Source organism: Phascolarctos cinereus, unplaced genomic scaffold (genome assembly GCF_003287225.1).
Source record: "Phascolarctos cinereus isolate Bilbo 61053 unplaced genomic scaffold, phaCin_HiC Scaffold_4;HRSCAF=312, whole genome shotgun sequence".
NCBI classification, from domain to species: domain Eukaryota; kingdom Metazoa; phylum Chordata; class Mammalia; order Diprotodontia; family Phascolarctidae; genus Phascolarctos; species Phascolarctos cinereus.
The window spans coordinates 657,304,018-657,322,864 of NW_027555847.1; the positions used below are offsets into that span (position 1 = coordinate 657,304,018).

Genomic DNA, 18,847 nt, shown 5'->3' on the forward strand with positions numbered 1-18,847 from the left:
TCTTCCTGACCTAGTTCCCAGCTTCCTTGATTTATTTCTAGACTCCACAGATCCTACTTCCTCAGGCCAAGCTGACCCTGGTGGGTTGGAGCTGTGGCTGCAGCTGGGGTGGGGGCAAGGCATGTCAACAGGACCACTTGGGTGCTGATCCCTTCCCCATCCAGGCTGCTTCTGCCTAGGAATCTGGCATCCTGGCTCTGAAGGCGTTGCTTAGCAACCAGCTGGAAAGGGAACTGGTTGGGGCGGTGACTCTGGAAACTGGTAAATAAAACTCCAATGTTTCCTTTTAATACACATTTGTGTTAACAAGGGAAGGAGGCAGCACCATTGAGGGCACCTGCACAGCTGCCCCCGACCCCCCAACAGCACCAAGGACAATGAAGGCCAGAGGAAAGCTGGAGTGAAGGGGGGCTGTGTGGGTAGGGGCCGGTCCTGGGCTTTTGAATTGCATGAGCCCTTCCCCCTACCCACTTGGAGAATGTCTCCCTTAGACCCAGATCCCTCTCACAGTAGACCCTCCTGAAGGCCAGTTCCCTCTAGGCCAGACCTGAGTTGGGGAGGAGGAAATGGGTGAGTGAACTGGGAGTCAGGGAGAACTGGGTAGGGGGTGGGGCTCCTTGCTCACCACCATTCTCAATCCCCACCCCCCCAACCTATCCAGGGGCTGGCCTACCCTTGCCACTGACCCACTCTGGGCAGTGAGAGGAAACCATCTGAAGGGTCCAGTGCCTCACTAAAGTTAGGGTCATAGCACCAAAGGTCTGGAGGGGCCTGAGGTGGCCAGCGTTACCCTGCGAAAAGTTCATCATTTAGGAGCTCAGGACCCACCTGCACCTGGACAGGAGCAGCTGCAATCCCTGGAGCCCATGACAAATGAAAAGTGGGAACTGGGGAGCAGAGGCCATGGAAAAAATCATGGCCTTATTCTGTGTCAAGCTAGGAGGGAGGAGCTGGGGCCCTTGGAACGGGGGGACCCAGACACCAGGAGGTTAAACTTGCATTAGTGACAAAGTACACCAGTGAACCACAGGCTTCCACAGCCACAGGCATGGAAGATAAATAATTCTCTCAGCCACAGCACCATGATGTCTGTCCATCCATCCATCTGCTCTGGGGACGGTTCTGGCTTGCTCTGCCCTAGTGTCTCTGCCTTGCCCCACCCCGTATTTGTATCCAGGGGTGGCTCTGCTTTCCTTGCCCCCTCGAAGTTCAGCCGCTGAAGCAAACAGGGCCCAGCTCAAATCCAAACTTTTGGTTTGTCTGCCCGAAGTCTGACACGGCCACATCCCTGAGGGGTAGCTGGCCCACCTTGGAAGATCGGAGTTCCAGGATTGTCTGAGCGTGGCCCTTCCGGAGCTGTGGGACAGAGATCAGAGAGCTAAAGTTGGAAATGACCTCAGGGGCCCTTAATTTGACAGATGAGGAAACTGAGGCCCACAGAGGTTAAGTGACTTGCCCAAGGTCCCACAACTAGTAAGGGACAGACCTGGGATCTGAACTCAAGTCCTCTGACTACACATAGACAAAATTTCTACTGTTCTAAATCACACCTGAGTTGGGGAGTGGTGAGGGGGAAATGGGTACGTTAGACGGGAATCAGAGAGAACCATGGAAAGGAGCTCTTGGATCGCCATCATTCCCGCCCCACTGAAGGGAAGGAGTGTGTGTGTGTGTGTGTGTGTGGTCATCTATCCCAATCACAGTATCCCCTCACTCTTCTCTAGCCCCATAAACCATGGCCCCTTTTCCCCTGCCCCTCACTCTCCCCTCCTCTCCCCAGTGCATTCCCCAGCCCCCTCTTACCAGACCTCTTCCCAAGGGCCCTGCCTTTCTAGCCCCTCACCCTGCAGCCATCATGGCGGGCCTGGAAGATGTCTGACGTGCTGTTGTGAGACAGTTCTTCCCCATCAGCCCCCAGGAATCGGAGGGAGCGGCTGTAGTCACTCTCCCCTTCATCCAGCCAGGCCACAGAGTTCTGGCAGATGTATGTGAAGCTCTGGCGAGCGTTGGCACTCAATAGTTTCAAGAAGGTCAGCTGCACCACACGGACTGCATTGCCATCTGAGTCCACATAGGAGAACTGGGGGCCAGGGCATTGAGGGTCATTGATCAGAATCCCCTGGTCCTGCTTCCCACCAATCCACATCTGGCCACACAGCTGGGGCTCCCTCCTCAAGTCCCCAAACTTAGCCCTTACCCCCCTTCTTCACCTCATGCCCCAACCCTCCTCAGTCTAGTCCCTATTCCCATCTCTAACCTCTGAACCCAAACTTATTCCCTACCTCTATCCCAGGCCTCTACCCATCCCCAATCTGGACCTTTTTCTCCCTTCCTCTTCTTTCTCACCTTCTTCCCTCTTTTAAATGTGCTATACCAATTCCCTGGCTTCTCCCGAGACCAGGCAGCCAGCTTTACCTAAGGCCAAAGTGGGAGAGGGATTAAGGAAGGTCATTCACTTGCAATTCCTTGTCACCACCCCTTCCCTCCAAGTTCCCTAAGGTCTGACCCATGAGGCAGCCTAGAAGGGCTGATGACCTAGGGAGGGGATTGTGGAGAAGGCCATAAATCCTTTTTCCCATCCCAGCCAATAAGCCCCAGGTCCTCATGAGCCATGACCAGAGCTTGAGATCCCCATGACTAGGGGACTCGAATACACACTGACTAGGGTGATCTGAACACCTGAGCTCCCACTGACTAGGGAGTCTTGAACTCACTGACTGTGGGGGTCTGGGTTCCTAGGGAAATGGCCAATTTTTTTCCCAAGAAGTTCTAAGGAGTTTGTATGAAGGTCAAGTAGAGCCAGTAGGAGCCCTGTGTCAGCATTTATCACATCAAACCAAGTCAGAGAGGAAATATGGCCTTGAGCATTGGGAGCAACAGCGTAGTTCCCCAAGGCCCAGGAGGTTGGGAAGTAGAATGGAGGGAGAGGAATGAGAGAGAGAATGGAGGAATAAAAAAGTGGTAAGGGAGAAGAGAGAGAGGAAAGCAGAGATGGAAGAAGAAGAGAGGGGAGGGCAGGTGAGGGGAAAGGAGGAGAAGGGAAGAGAGATAAGAAAAGCAGAGATGGAGGAAGAGAGGGGAAGAGAAGGGAGGGGATGGGAGAAGAGGGGAGGAAAGGGAGAGGAAAGAGAAAATGGGGAAGGGGAGGGGAGAGGAGGAGAAGAGAGGGAAGGGGAGGATAGGGAAAGAAAGGAGAGAGGAAAGGAGAGGAGAGGGGAGAAGAAAGGAAGGGGAGGAGAGGAGAGAAAAGAAAGGGGAAGGGAGAGGAGGAGACGGAAGGAACATCCCAAGACTTCCACTTACCGCTTCAAATTTCTTATCAGGAAAGATGCATGTCTCTCCTCCTGCTGTGAAGTTACAGAAAACTCTAAAAGCATCTCTTGAGCAACCCTGGTTGGGATCAATCCAATATTCCCCTGAAAGAGAGACAAGGCCAGAGTTGGGCCACTGAGGTACCAGTCACTGTTATCCACTATCCATCCCCATCCTTCAGGCTAGGCTGGGGCCTCCCTACCCCTGGCATTCTGTGCCTTTTCCTCTGGCATCGTGCCCCTGAACACCAGACCCAGCATCTCCTAGACACCCCCAGCCCTCCAGAGCTTCTTACCATCAGGCAGGTGGGGATGGCTTCGGCCAAGCTCCTTACACACCAGGCCGGGGCTCTCCTGGGTCCCTCGAGGGCTTCTCAGCTGATCTATTTCACTCTTCAAGGAGCTGAGGGAGGCGTACACTTCTTCCAGGCCACTCTCACTGGGCCCAGGCATTCCCTCAGCTGAGCGCCGCCGGCGGGACCCCCCCATGGGCAGGAGTTCCCCCACCTCTGCTGGGGGGCCCTATGAGGGTGGAGATAGAGATGGCAAAATGGAGAGACAAGGAGAGATGGAGAGAGACTGAGACTGAAGCGGAGGTGGAGGCAGAGGTAGAGATGGAGATAGAGACAGAAATGGAGACAGGAGAGGAGATAGCTGGAGAGACAGAGACAAAAGGAGAGGAAGATTGAGACAGAGACTCTACAGAGACACAGAAGTGGAGACAAAGAAAGGAACAGGTAGAGAAATGAATTTAGAAAGAGACAGAGGGAAAGTGACAAATGGAAGAGATCAAAATGCAGATACAGAGACAAACTAATAAAGATAGAGAAAAAGGGAGAAGTGAGGGAGGAGAGGTAGGAATAAGGGCAGTGAGGCATGGAGAGAGACGCACACAGAGACACAGTGCAGACTTGGAGAATCCGTGGAACTCATGGATTCCTTTCTCTTCCTCCAACAGGCCTGGGTCAAGTGCCCCAGCTACAAAGGGCCTAGGATGTGGTGGTGGTGGGGGCAGGTAAGCCAGGATGCTTGGCAAAATGGGAGGTTCTATTTCCACTTTCATGTCCCAGGTTCCCAACCTCAGGCCTGAGCCCTCATCCCTTTAACCTGCTTTGCAGAGGTGACTCACCGGGGGTCCAGGGGGTCCTGGGGGTCCTGTATCTCCCTGAGGGCCAATGGATCCCTGTGGAGACGAATGACTTAGGAGGGGATCAGGAACTAGAAGGGACTGCTCCAGTGATTGAAATCCTCCCTCAACCTTCCCCTTCCCATTTAGGGGGAAGGGTAGGGTCCTGTTTGGGGAAAAGGACTTCCTCTACATTGCCAGAGTCCCTGTAGTCGGGCTGCATTGTAACCATGGACCGTTCCTTGTAACGAAAGGGCTTACAATGAGTTGGGGCGTTAATACTTACTGGTGACCCTTTGGATCCTTTCTGCCCCAACGGACCCTGTGAGAGAAAGGAAGAGAGATGAAGCATTGCTTCTAGCCAGACTTAATCTAAGTGATCTCCCCACTTCTAAACACATCCTTCATACTTCTCCCCATACTCACCGCCAAGCCTGGAGACCCAGGGGGGCCCAGAGGACCTAGAGGGCCTCGGAGACCCTTAAAGGAGGGAGAATGAGGACATCAGAGTTAATGATGGAGGTTCTACTTTTGAATATCATCAATGGCTTCCCCCTTCCCTCACTCCATCCCACTACTCTCCACCAGAAAACAGGGCTCTTGCTCCCTTTCAGATCCTCCAGACCACAACCTTCCCTGTACTCCAGTAATTCTTAGGGACAGAACCCCTCCCCTCCCCCACCCCCGGGCCCCATGCTCTATCCCTACCCCTCAGAACAGATCTCTTCCCAGTCACCTTAGACAAATACACTACCCTTTTCCCTCCTCCCCCACCCCCTCCCAAAAAAGATTTTGCCTCCATGGGGACACTCACAGGGTCTCCTTTGGGGCCTCGGCTACCTTGTACCCCTGGGGACCCCTTGGTCTCCTTTCTCACCGGGCTCTCCAGGGGGACCGATTAAACCAATTAGCCCAATATGACCCTAGAGAGAAGAGGGAGACAATGAGCCTCTGGACCAGGAAGAGAAGGAAGCCTCAAGGTGAGGCTCCTGGGGGAAAAAGGAGACACTTTTACCCAGGCCTGAATGAGAGAGGGAAGTGGGTGTGGGGATGAAAGGAACTCATCCCTTCTCCTCCCAAGAGCTGAGGGAGGGATAGGGGAAAGATTAATGGAGGAGGGCACAGGAGACTGAAAGGGGACCACAGGGGCTGTTACCTTCTCCCCCTTGAAGCCAGGATCCCCCTTCAGGCCAGGGAGGCCACTGGGCCCCTGGAGAGAGAAAGGTGGGGTCAGTGCCACGTGTCAACATCCACTTGGGCATAAGCATGTCTGTGCCTTGAGCCAGAGCAAAGTAAGGATCGGGGGGGAGTGGTTACTGTAGAGCCCCCAGAGCTACCCAGAAGGGTGGGAGCTCAGACACCCCTTCCCTACACCCCTTCCCTACACCAAATCCCATCAGTGAGGATGGTCAGTAGGATGCTCAGTGTGCATGATCAATCAATGTAGCTGGTCAGCAGAGGCCATGAGTATCGGTGGGACTAGATGGGATAGATTTCTTGGATGAGAACAGTGGCTTACCAGGGGCCCAGGTGGACCCATCTGTCCAGGAGGGCCAAGAAGACCTGGTTCACCCTAAAGATCCAAAAATAGTATACAGTATGAGCTCCTGGGTACAGAGTAAGGAGTGTGTGTGGGGTGCTGGTCTCTGTCCAGCTTCCTAATGTAGAATCCTTTCCTTCCCCACCCACCCATGCAGGGTCCACCTGGGGAGAAGGAGGAGCCCAGGACATCAGCATTGTCCAGTAAAGCAGGACCCAACCCCCTAAGGTAGGAGCCCAGTATGAGTGTTCAATTAGCCATTTCACCCCCAGGGTCTATACAAAGAAAGGAAGAAGCGATGCCATCCTTCCTTGCCAGTGGCGAATGGAGCCAAAGGTTTTTTTCTGTCCACAGCCCCTTTCCCCAGACTCACCGAGGGGCCAGGAATCCCTGGTAGGCCCTCAGCCCCGAGCCGACCAGGAGGGCCCCTTGGACCCACTGGGCCTGTCCTACCAGGAGGGCCATCAATACCAGGCTGACCCTGGGAAGAGAGAGTTCACAGGATTAATCAGTCAAACATTTATTAGGTATTACTATGTTCCAGACACTGTGCAAAGAAGTGACTTCAAGTCCACTCTACCAGGGGACTTCTATCCTTTCACCTTAGGGGGCAGCCCCTTCAATTTAAGAGCCTAAAGGATGACTATAATCAGTGCGTGATTCCAGGGTTCAGGGTGTGAAGGAAGGACTTAGGGGGAAAAACTGATAGAGGTTAGGGGGGACTTACCTTGGCCCCTTTCTCCCCTTCTCTGCCCTCATGACCCATATGGCCAGCAGGTCCCTAGAGAAAGAAAGAGTGTGTGTGTGTGTGTGTGTGTGTGTGTGTGGTGTGTGTGTGTGAGGCTGAGTGACTAATTTTTTTTTTATTTTTCAATGAACAAGCATTCATTTTCTCTCCCTCCCACTCCCCCATCCCCAACTGAACAAATTGCAAAAGAAAACCCTCATAAAAAGTATGCAAAGTATAACAAAGCAAATTCCCACACCACATACAAAATTGTATGTCTCATTTTGCATCTTCAGTTCATCATCTCACTGGTGATGACTATTTGTTAGGGAGACGCTAGAGGAGATTCCTGTTCAGAGAAGGGTCGGACTGGATGATCCCTGAGATTATTTCCAACTATGGGAATTTTTGATTCTGAGTGTGTCAGTATTTCGCTCCATAGTGGAGCATAGGAGGTAGACTGGTACAGGGACAGGCTTAGGCCAAAGGTAATCGTAGGGGATCACTTACCCTTTTCCCAGGAGGCCCTGGAGGGCCAGGCTCCCCAGAGGCACCAGGTGGGCCCTGCCGAGAAACTTCTGTAGTCAGGAGAGAGACCCCACCCTATCCAGCTGCCTCCTCCACTACTTCCCTCTCCACTCCCCTAGGTCCACAAACTCTCCCTGCCGGCCCCCCCTCAATGCCTCTCTTCAGACATTTTCTCTGACTGTCCCCCACGTCTGGTACACTCTCCCTCCTCCACTCTGACTACTGACTTCCCTGGCTTCCTTTAAGGCCTAACTAAAATCTTACCTTCTACTGGAAGCCTTCCCCAACCCCTCTTAATCCCAGTGCTTCCCCTCTTTTAATTATTTCCTATTTGTGCTGTATACAGCTTGCTTTGTATACACTTGTTTGCATGTTGTCTCCCCCTTTAAATTGTAAGCTCCTTGAGGGCAGAAACTGTCTTTTGCCTCTTTTTGCATTCCCAGTGCTTAGCACGGTGCTTGGCTTGGCATACATACAGACTATTTATATATATATATATGTATATATATATATACATACACATATATATCTTGCTTAATATATGTTTATTGAATTGAATTGAGTCATAGGATCATGGCTTTAGAACTGGGAGGCATCACAGAGGTCTTCTAGTCCAACTCTTATTTTACAGATGAGGAAACTGAGGCCCAGAAAGGTTAAGTAATTTGCCCAAGGTCACACAGACAGTGGTAGAACTGAGACTAGAATCAAGGTAAACACATCCAGGGCTCCTTTCCTTTCCTCCCACCCTCCCCCCTCATCCTCACCCCCACTCTCAGGCTCTCAGTCCCTCACTCACCGGAGCCCCGACATCTCCATGGTCCCCTTTCTCTCCCTGGACACCTTCTTTGCCCTAGGAAGAAGGATGCAGACAGATTGGAGGGTGTGATGGCTGCTAAAAGCTGGTGTATTCATACTTAGAATCTAACACTAATAATAAGGAGAAGCTTGGTGGAGAAAGTTAGGGGGGGAATGCTGGGCTCAGCCAGCATGGAAAGGGAGAAGTATACAGTCAGATCCAGTTAAGTCTGATGAGGAGAAGCGGGGAGAGCATAAGAGGAGAATATGGCCAGAAAGACCAGGAAAAGAGGTTAGGGCCATACTCACAGCAACACCAGGGTCTCCAATGGGACCAGGGTCTCCAGGGAATCCTGTGGGACCCTGTAATCCCAAGAACAGGGGGTCACAGCCTGCCCACCTATCTGCCTGCATACTACTGATAGCTAAATACTCAGTCTTTCCTGAGTGCATATTTTTGGGGGAGACTTAGAAAGGGGTTTGGAGCTCTAAGAGTTTGGGGGTCACTGGGACTAAGGCAATAGAGTGGCTGCTACTCTAAGTAGACATAAACTTTCTGTATCAGAAACCCCTCATCTATACACAAGTGTCTATTGGCCACTAGAGCCAGGAAACCAGGGGCTGTTCTTTCACTCTCTCATCATTCAATTCACTCATTCTTTCATTCATTCACCTATCCATTCATTCATCTATCCATTCATTCACTTACTCGTCCATTCATTCATTTATTCATTCACTGTCCATACTCATTCATTTACTCTCTCCTTTCATTCACTCTTTCATGCATTCACCCATAGGTATCAAACAGATACCTCCTGAGTGTTTAGCCTAGTGCTGGTGGTGGCAGAAGATATATAAACCCTGACTGTCCTTGAGGGGATCACAGTCTAGTGGGCTCCTTTCATGGGAGAAGAGTGACTAAACATGGTGAGTGAGGAGCCCTTAGCTTCAGCAGTAGAAAGACTATTTCAGGATGGGATGTGGGGCCCTAGATAGAGCTTCTTTTAATTAGTCTAATTCATCTAATTAGTCCTCCCCTACAACTGCTCACAGGCCCCAGAACTCACCAGACTCCCTTTGGCCCCATCCTCACCAGGAGGGCCTTTCTTCCCTGGAGGCCCTGCAGCCCCCGATGGTCCTGAGTCACCCTTTTCACCAAACTCTCCCTTGGGTCCCTTCATAGAGATGGTAGCCAGGGGTTAGTGTAGTTTGGGACTACAGAGGACATCAGGGATCACTGGGGATTGGGAATACCCAAGGGATCGGGGAAATTTGTATGGCCTGGTAATACACAGAGGATCATCGGTCATCACAGTCCAGGGTCAGGGGTCAGCACGGCCTGGAACTGTCCAAGTAGCCAGAGATTAAGCAGTCCTAAAATGCTCCTCTGGGAACTGAGTTCATAATATTGGGTGCAACTATAGGGGAGTAGGGGTGGGAGAAACTAAGGGTAAGAGCTAAGGCACTTACCACCGGGCCAGGCTTGCCTGGGGGACCAGGGTCCCCCACTTCCCCAGGTTCCCCCTAAAGGAAAAAGAGTGTAAGAGATAGAAAGGGAAAGGAGAATGGGAAGGTATGGGTTGTGGAGGTGAGATAAGGCACTGCTTAGGGGCATGGTAGAGATTCTAAGGGGAAAAGGCCCAAGAACAGTCCACTCTCCCAGGGTAGGAGGGAAGGACTAAAATGTGACCCTGTCCAGGGCCTTGCTCCCATACCTCCCCGCCCCTTCCCTTTTCACTTACCTTTTCACCAACAGCACCTGGCTGACCAATGCCCCCAGGAAGCCCTGGAGGTCCCTAGAGAGAACGGGGGAGAGATAGAACTCTGACCCCTAGAAATGCTCCCACAAACTAGGAATATATGAGAGCTGTGAGGCTGTGTCATCTTTAGATGATTCCCCCTCCCCCTTTAGAGATCAGCCGTTGCTTTGCTTCCAGACACAAATTCACTTACCTCTGACCCACTAGGGCCCTGAGGTCCTCGGGGACCTGGAACACCATGAGGACCCTACAAGGGAATTGGTTGGACAGTCAGAGAGCCCCAGAGAAGACTATCTCTAAGGTACTTCCGTGATCCCTAAATTACCCCCCAAGCGACCCAGAGCCTCCACCACAAATAACCCTTGTGATTCATTGCCTCCTCCCTCCCGTACTGGGGATGCAAGAGCACAAATAAATGGCCTTGTGCTTCGACTGCATACATACCATGGAGCCCACAGTTCCGATCTCTCCCTTTTCTCCTGGTGGTCCTGGCATCCCCTGGTAAGAGAGGACATCACAGTTGGGGATAGGAGAGAGCCTCAACCAACAAGAGAAATCCCCTAGGGAGTGGTTGGAACCTACCCCCACCTCTGCATGCACACCTACCTGTAAGCCAGGAGGGCCAATGCCTCCCAGGAAGCCCCTCACGCCATCATCTCCTTTCTGCCCAAAGAGGCCTGGAGGACCCCGGCGTCCTCGCTCCCCATCTGCACCCTAGGAGGGAATGTGGATCCAGAGCTGGTGGTCGGGAGTCAGTGTCAGGGGTTAGAATTTAGAGATCATTAATCAGAGTTGGAGGTGGGTATGACAACAGAGTTGAGGCATATGATCTTAATAAGTCTCCTCTCTGCTCAAACCCTGGGGTGAGAATGGGGCAGGAAGACACTCACTGGAGGGCCTGGGTGTCCGACAGGACCTTGGATCCCTGCTGGTCCAGGGGGACCCTGAGGAGACAAAGAGTCAGAAATGTCTGGAGACAGGAGAACTCCACCTCAGATTCAGGATGTGGGGCCCATAGCAAGGAAATTCTTCTCTCTCTCCCACCTAGTGTCCCCCAGATCAATATCAACCCTCTCACCATCTCCCTAGTCCTCCTTGTCACCACATGCAGTCTCCCCAGCCCAACTCACCGGCTCTCCTTTGTCACCTTTGCTCCCCTTGTGGCCTGGGGCACCCATTTCTCCCTGGAGGGAAGAAAAGCTAAAATGGAATCCTACCCCCAGTCCCAGACTATCACCTCATCTCTTCTTTCCCACCAAAGCCCTTTCTTTCTCCCTCCTGTTATTCACCTCTTCTTCCCCCTCACCTTGTCCCCATCTTCTCCAGCCGGCCCTGCAGCTCCAACTGGTCCTAGGGGGCCTGGAGGCCCTGGAATCCCGTCTTTCCCTGTGGGGCCAGGAGGTCCACGCTCCCCCTAAGGAGGGGAGGGTTTCACCAGAGGCTCTGGATGGAGCCAAGTGCCCCCCCCCCGCTTCCCAATGGGATAATGGGCTGAGAAAGGGGATGGGGAAGTAATGACCTCAAATCCTCAGGGTACAAAGAGGAACCCAGGAGGCAGCTGAAGCAAGACAAAGGAGGGAAGGTGGGGTTTGGGGAAGCAGGGGAAGTTTAGAGGGTTAGTTGTCTGTGGGAGCTTATGTGGTGTTGAGGAAGGCCTGAGAGGGTCAGGGGAGGTCTGGGGGAGTGGGTTTACTGTCTTCATTACTTACTGCTGCTCCTGTCTCTCCAGCAGGGCCAAGAGGCCCTTGTCTACCTCCTTGACCAGGCAACCCAATGCCCCCAGCAGGGCCCACAGGACCTCGTTCTCCAGGAGGACCCTGCGGAAGGTGGGGGTGGGGCAGAGGATTCCAGTTCAGGTTGGTTTCCTTGTGGACTGCCCAGTCCCCAAACTCCAACACTCAAGAGTGCCCAGACATTATTGGGCTATACTTACATTGGCACCGATGGGGCCAGGGGGGCCCTGTGCCCCCTTCAGGCCAGTTGCTCCCTTGGGAGAGGAAAGGGAATGTAAGATTTCTCCCATCATTCTCTATTTGAAATATTCCCCCACATACTTCCCCTCTTCCCTATGCCAACTAGCCAAATCAAGATTCAGCTTCCTTCACCTTTGTGAGCTTTCCCCTATGTTCTCCTGAGATGTCTCTTCCTCTGAGGCCTCACAGTACTTAGAACCTTCACCCCTTGAATAGCTTCCATCACATGTAAACTTTTGGCTTGCTTTTCTTTTTTTTTTTATTTGGTATTGTTTTGCTTTGTTTTTTAGCTCTCTTTTCAAATGAGTCCATCCCCTTCCTCCAAATCCCCCTCCCCAGAGCTCCCTGAGGACAAGTCCTAAGTCTGTTTCTTCCATTTTTCTCAGAAGGTGAGCTCTCTGAAGGGAAGGGTCTGAGTCTGCTCCTTCTCAGCTTCCCCCTTTCTCCTTCTGTTCCCCCCAGACACTAAGCTCCCTGAGGGCAGGACCCAGCCCTGGACACACAGGTGGCAGGATGAGGGAGGCAAGCTGCTCATTAAGATGCCAATACTCACTGTATCTCCAGGGGCTCCTCGAGGGCCAGGGAACCCTCGGGGACCAGGGGGGCCATCCTTCCCAGGGAGACCAGCAGGTCCAGGGTCCCCCTGTCACAGCATGGGGCAGAGACATTATATCCCAGCCACTAAGAGGGACTATGACCCATACACTCACACTTTCCCCATTATGGGAGCTGTGATCCATGCTAAGCTCCACCCTGTTCACACCCCACCCCCCAGCTGTTAAGGGATTGAGATTTGCCCCTGAGAGGTTCAACAGGGAAGTTCGAGCCTCCAGGGGTATCTTACCTGGGCCCCTTCCCTTCCCAACAGCCCTGGCAGGCCCTGCTCTCCAGGGGGCCCAGGGGGGCCTGGATGGCCCCTTTCACCCAGTGGACCTGTTTCACCAGTCTTCCCCTAAGGAAAAAAAAAAGATGGAAAGGACCTGTCTGAGAGCCTGGAGAGTGGGAAATGGGAGAGAGGTGCTATGCTCCTCAGACCCTACCCACCCCAGAATTGGCCTTCTGACATAGCCAGAGGGGCTGAGGGGTGCGGGAGGAACAGCAACCTTGGACCCAAAGAAATCTGCCCCAACCATATCTGACCCTTTCCCTAGCCCAAGGATCCAGAACCTCCCAAAGCTTGGATGGGGTCACTTGAGATCAGTCTGACCTGGGGGCCAATGACACCAGCTGGTCCTGGGGGACCTGTCTGGCCCTGGAAACCCTGGGGAGGAAAGAAGGATGAACATAAGATATAGTTCTGATGTGGTGAATAATAATAATAAAATCATAACAAACTGATTTCCTCCCAGTAAGTAATAATAATATATTATTAATGTAATTAATATAATAATATATTAATAATAATGATAACAACAATAATAGCTAGCATTCCTATAGCCCTTTAAGGTTTGCAAAGTACTTTGCAAATATTATCTCATCTGATCCCCACAACAATCTTGGCAGGTAGGGGCTATTGTAATTCCCATTTAACAGATGGGAAAACTGAGACTGGGAAGGAGGTAGTACAAGTATTATTGTTTTTCTTTTACAAATGAGGAAACTGAGGCTCAGAGAGGAGTCGTGACCTGTGCCAGGTCATACAATTAATCAGCAGCAGTGCTGGGGATGGGACCCGAGTGTCCTGCCTCCAAATCCAGTGTCTTCTTCCATGACACTTTGCTGGAGGAACCAGGAGAAAAGAGTTGGGGAGGCCATGAGGGAGAGTTGGAAGAAGGGGAGGCACAGAAAGAGGGTGGCCTTGGGAAAACATGAGCAGAATTTGGAAGAAAGGAGTTGGGGGGGATACGGAGAGGACATGGAAAAGAATGTGGGAGAATTCTGGGAAAAGAGTTTGGGGGGACACTGAGGAAGAATTGGGTGGGAACATGGGGGAGTGGACAAGACATGAACAAGCTATAAGAGGGGTGAGAAGATGGGGGTAAGAACGATATAGATAAGTCCTCAGGGGTGAAAAGGAAGAGTTGGAGGCAACATAGGGAAGGAGATAGACAAGACATAGGTAGGTCTGGGCAACTCTTACCAACTCTCCTCGCTGCCCAGGGTGACCAGGTCTTCCCTCCTTTCCTGCAGGGCCCTGGAGAAAGATTTTCAGGGTAGTAAGAGAGAAGAGACTCAGAACACTAAGTTTCTGTCCCTCTTCTACCCCTTAAGCCTCTTCCCCCACTCCCCAGAACAGAGTAACTCACTGGAGGTCCTTTTGGCCCAGGAAATCCAGGGGGGCCCTTCAGACCCTGTAGGCCCTGGAATAGAAGAGAGCTGCTAAATAAATAAATATTTAACAAAATAAAATGTGATCAAACATAAATAGTGCTAATATGTACTTTTCTTTTTTGTTTGGAGTGTTTTTGGAGACAATCAGGGTTAAGTGACTTGCCCAGGATAACATGGTTAGAAAATGTCTGAGGCCAGATTAGAACTCAGGTCCTCTTGACTACAAGGCTGGTGCTCTGCCTGGACACTCTCTAGTATATCTGCCTCCAGGACTTAGCTTTCCCAACCCTTGTTGCCAGGAGTCCACAGCCCCAGGACCTGCCCAACACCACCCTCAACTTCTTCCCTGTGCCCCCACTGACCTTTTCTCCAGGAACCCCAGGAGCACCATCATGGCCTACATCTCCCTGGGACAGAAAGAAGATGCTCAACTCAGGAGATGACTAAACTGGAGATGCTGGGAGGGACTGGGAGACCATGATGCAGACGGCTCCCCCCTGAAAGGTTCTGGGTGAGGGCCTTGACCCAAAACATGCATTTTCCCCTCCTCCCCCAGTACTCCATTGTCAGGAGGTTTGGGAGGATTTCACTGTCAGGCAGGGATTGTAAGGAAGGGAAAAAAGGGGTCTTTCTGGGGGTGGGGTTCTGTACACCTTCTCCCATACCTTGGGACCTGGTTTTCCTGTGGGACCATTCTGTCCTCTCTCTCCACGGGATCCCTAAGAAGAGAAAGCAATGAGATAGTGAGAGTGGGAGGGGGTAGTCCAAATCCTTTCCCTTCCATTTTTCTCTCCATTTGTCCACTTCTCACTCATCCTTCCCACCCATCCTTCCCCATCACAAGCCCCACCCAGGGAAGAGGCAAGAGTTTGGGTGATGGGATGTAGAAGAAGAAAGAATTACTCACTGGTGGTCCCCGTTCTCCTTCCTCTCCTGGCTGGCCAGCCTTCCCCTGAGAGAGAGAAGAACACTGAGAGTAAGGCCACATCAGTATAGCTGGACAAGAGAAACAGCTCAGACAGACAGACAGAATGAAGGTGGGGAGGGGAAGGTGTCAGTCCCCACCCCCACCACTGCATAGCACATGCATGCACACTCTCCCACTCAGACACACGCAATCACCATCTCTCCCCCTGCTCTTTGCTTACCCGTTTCCCTTTCTCTCCTGCCAGACCCAGTGGCCCTGGAAGCCCAATGGATCCCTGAGTGGGGAGAAGCAAAGAGGAGATGGGGGTTGTGGCTGGGGCAGCAGGGAGGTGGGAGGAGGGAAATGCTGCCAGCATTTACTTTTTTCCTGTCATGGAACGTGCTTCCCTGTCCTTTCTGTCCATTCTACCCTCTCCAAGGCCTAGTTTCACCACCTCCTCCATGTTCCCCTCTGGCTCACTGGCGTCTCTCCTTCCTCTGAAAGGCCATATGCCTTGTGGTCATAAAAGCAGAAGGGCTCACAGATGGAAGAGACCTCACGGGCTATACAATGTAACTCATACCTCATTGAGAATTCTACCCCCTCCATCCCGCCCCCCACAATAGCTTCCTCAAACTGTCATCCAATAGTGTCAGGTGTATATATCTATATCTACGTGTCTATCTGTGTTTGTGTATGTGTATGTGCATATATGCATACATGTATGTATGTTTTGTTTTGTCTTTCCTCTATTACAAGGTAAGACTTGCTGAGGGGTAGGGAGGGATAAGGTGCACTTCTTCCATAAATGAGAGGGATGTAAAATAAAAAGACATAAATAAGACTTTTCAAAAAAAAACTCTCAACCTGCTTCCACATGAATACCTCCAGTGATGGGCAGCTCACCACCTCCCCCCCACCCCATTCCATATTAACTACCCCAGGCCACCCATCACACTTCAGAATAGCTCTAATTGTCAAGAAGCTTTTGCTTACATTGAGCTGAGATCTCTGTCGCTTTCCACCCACTGCTCCCTGTGGGTGGCTCTGTGGCCAAGCTGAATAAAATTAAGTCTCTCTTCCCTAGGACCTTCCTCTAAACACTCGAAGAAGAGGAGTGCTAGGGTTCCCCCAAGTCTTTTCTTCTTCAGGCCAAACCTTCCCAGTTTTTCCCTTGTATGGCATGATTTCTAGTCTTCTTACCATCTTGGCTGCCCTCCTCTGGACCACTTGCCAAGTCTTTCCTAGACTGTGAGCATCTGAGGGTAAAGAATGTCTTACCCTTCTCTACATATCGCCATGTCCTCAGCAATCTCATCAGCCCTTGGTAAGTACTCCGCAGAGACTAAATAAATTCCAGTTAGTTATACCTAGCTCTCCCTCTCCTCATCCTCTCTGCACAGGGCAGAGTTTTTGAACCCCCTGTCCATCCTCCAGCCCCTTACCTTGGGGCCCTGACGGCCTGGATATCCTGGAAGACCTGGGATACCAAGCTTGCCCTGCCCAGAGAAAAGAGGGGAAGTTAGAGAAATCAGCCCTCTGGGGGTGACCAGAGGCCAGGCCAGAGGTCAGACAACAGCTAGGTATAATCAGGAGTGAGAGGGTAGAGGATCAAAGCCACAGGGACACAAATAGAGAAAGCAGTGCCACTGAGGAGGTTGGAGAGGGTGCTCTCTCTTTTCATACCTTCTCCCCAGCTGGGCCTGGGGGTCCCTCTTCACCTAGCAACCCTGCCTGACCCTTCAGCCCCTCAGGCCCATCCTCTCCTCTTGGGCCCAAAGGTCCAGGATCACCCTGGAACAGAGAAGATGCCCCTTGTTAACTCAGCTCCTCACCTTTTCCCCACTCCCACTCCCCCTCCATCTACCCCTCACCCCTTAATCTTACTCGATCTCCTTTTAGACCTGCATCACCCTTAAAGCCTGGGAAACCATCTTCTCCCTGCGTTGGAGGAAAGCACAAAAGTTAAAAATAAGAATACGGGGGAGGGGCACAGAAAGGGCCTCAATCAATTGAGGAAAGAACCTTGGCACCCCACTTGCCCTTTTACCTTCTCGCCTTTCTCCCCCTTTAGGCCTCGGTTTCCAGATGTGCCCTGGAGAGATAAAGCCAGTGCTCAGAGCACCTCTGTAGGGCAATGTATGGTTTGGGGTCTAACAATCCATTCTACCTTTGCTAGGGAAAAAATCTGTCACTACCCACTGGGATCTTAGCCAGAGGTATTGGTTCCTAGTGAGTATTGATAGGTGACCCCCCTCCCAGTTCATCTCTGTACCCATCCACATACAGGTAAACACAGGTTAAAACCAATACTATGGGCAGGCCTGAAGGAGAAGACAGGCTACCTGTGGGACTCAGAGTATATAAAGTGGGCTGGCTTTTTTGATCCTGGTCAGCTTTCCTAAGTCCCTATTGGGTTCCTAGAGTCACATGGGTATGTAGTGTAGGGAGGCAGTTGATTGGTGGTACCCAGACAGTCTGCCTCTAGGCTCCTTCTGCCCTTTCATAAAGACACTCAGTTCTTCCCTCCCTCCTGGGAGCCCAACATTCCATCCCAGCCCTTTGTCTCACTTAGGAAGCCCTTGGAACATTCTTGGATCACACAATGTGTGACTCTGTACTCTGGCTACAATGTAACTCTGTGCTGGGCCACAATATGACTTTGTGCCCCAGATTGCAGTCCACACCCTGACCAGCCAGGCCTTGACCTTCTCTCCATACATCCAAGGGTCCACAGTGAATCATTCTATCATTGGGGCATGTTCTTAGAACATAGTTCTTATGGATTGCCCACATAAGGAGTTCTGCCCACTTTGCCTACAGATCATGGGTATTACATACCTTCACTCCTCGCTGCCCAGGATATCCTGTTGGGCCTGCGGGCCCTTCTGGACCCTGGGGATCAAAGCAGTGTCAGCATTCTAATTAATCCTTTTGTACCACCACCACCCCCAGACTCCCAGACCTCCAAGTTCCACTGTTCAATAGTCTTCTTGATCCACAGCCCACAACTCCTCAATTCATGACCCCCCAAGTCCCAAGCCTCCCCAACCCTGGAATTCAATCCCTCTTCTCAGTATACTCACCTGGGCCCCTTTCTCTCCTGTGGGGCCCTCATGACCGGGGTGACCCTGTGGGGGGCACACACCTGGGAAGGTCAGGAGTCAGCCAGCTATCCAAAGCCTAGAAGTTCTCATAATCCCCCAAGTTCCTCCCTAATCCCCAAATTTTAGCCCTTACTCCCAAACGTCAGTGGTCTCTCCACTTCTGCGACAACATCACCCCCTCCCAACCGCTGGACCACTCTCATTCCTCCATACACCCTCTTCCCCCATGATTCCAGTACTCACCGGTGGGCCTTCAGCTCCTGGAATGCCTGGAATTCCTGGCTTTCCGGGGGGCCCCTAGAGTGAGAGGGTGGGATAGAAGTGAGAAATCATAGATCTTGAAATTCTGTGACCCTCTCCCCACCTTGGGGATAGCCCAGCCCAGCCATATAGTTCTTGGAAGAGTAGAACATGATTGGTCATCCATATTTACTGAGGTTCAGTGGTATTAAGAGGGATGTACAAGGGGGCAGTAGATAGAGCACTGGCTCTGAAGTCAGGAGATCCTGAGTTCAAATCCAACATCAGACCAAACACTTGACACTAGCTGTGTGACCCTGGGCAAGTCACTTAACCCCAATTGCCTAACCCCACCCCACCCCCCAAAAAAGAGTGAAGTACAATGGTTTTATAAGGTCATAAGGGAATAAGCATTTATTAAGTGCCCACAGTGTGCCAGGCATTGAGCTAAGCGCTTTACAAATATGATCTCATTTGATCCTCACAACCCTGGGAGGTAGGTGTTATTATTATCCTCAATTTACAGATAAAGAGACTGGGGCAAACAAAGGTAAAGTGA

General features: G+C 51.7%; 1 protein-coding gene across 1 annotated transcript in view; it reads right to left on the reverse strand.

Moving 5' to 3' along the window:
* Positions 1 to 266: 266 nt before the first annotated feature.
* The window catches only part of COL5A3 (collagen type V alpha 3 chain), a 34,520-nt gene continuing 15,939 nt past the window's right edge, over positions 267 to 18,847 (reverse strand). Inside the window, 44 exon segments of the mRNA XM_020995178.2 lie at positions 267 to 1,356; positions 1,844 to 2,080; positions 2,347 to 2,415; positions 3,304 to 3,416; positions 3,608 to 3,833; positions 4,441 to 4,494; positions 4,724 to 4,759; positions 4,864 to 4,917; positions 5,252 to 5,290; positions 5,292 to 5,360; positions 5,594 to 5,647; positions 5,957 to 6,010; positions 6,351 to 6,458; positions 6,705 to 6,758; positions 7,215 to 7,268; positions 8,032 to 8,085; positions 8,340 to 8,393; positions 9,098 to 9,205; positions 9,501 to 9,554; positions 9,773 to 9,826; positions 9,984 to 10,037; positions 10,235 to 10,288; positions 10,397 to 10,504; positions 10,681 to 10,734; positions 10,921 to 10,974; positions 11,097 to 11,204; positions 11,500 to 11,607; positions 11,724 to 11,777; positions 12,317 to 12,406; positions 12,608 to 12,715; positions 12,971 to 13,024; positions 13,844 to 13,897; positions 14,010 to 14,063; positions 14,397 to 14,441; positions 14,700 to 14,753; positions 14,942 to 14,986; positions 15,183 to 15,236; positions 16,387 to 16,440; positions 16,628 to 16,735; positions 16,829 to 16,882; positions 16,992 to 17,036; positions 17,783 to 17,836; positions 18,028 to 18,072; positions 18,292 to 18,345. Coding sequence (XP_020850837.1) covers positions 1,210 to 1,356; positions 1,844 to 2,080; positions 2,347 to 2,415; positions 3,304 to 3,416; positions 3,608 to 3,833; positions 4,441 to 4,494; positions 4,724 to 4,759; positions 4,864 to 4,917; positions 5,252 to 5,290; positions 5,292 to 5,360; positions 5,594 to 5,647; positions 5,957 to 6,010; positions 6,351 to 6,458; positions 6,705 to 6,758; positions 7,215 to 7,268; positions 8,032 to 8,085; positions 8,340 to 8,393; positions 9,098 to 9,205; positions 9,501 to 9,554; positions 9,773 to 9,826; positions 9,984 to 10,037; positions 10,235 to 10,288; positions 10,397 to 10,504; positions 10,681 to 10,734; positions 10,921 to 10,974; positions 11,097 to 11,204; positions 11,500 to 11,607; positions 11,724 to 11,777; positions 12,317 to 12,406; positions 12,608 to 12,715; positions 12,971 to 13,024; positions 13,844 to 13,897; positions 14,010 to 14,063; positions 14,397 to 14,441; positions 14,700 to 14,753; positions 14,942 to 14,986; positions 15,183 to 15,236; positions 16,387 to 16,440; positions 16,628 to 16,735; positions 16,829 to 16,882; positions 16,992 to 17,036; positions 17,783 to 17,836; positions 18,028 to 18,072; positions 18,292 to 18,345 — 3,258 coding nt within the window. The 3' untranslated portion in view covers positions 267 to 1,209.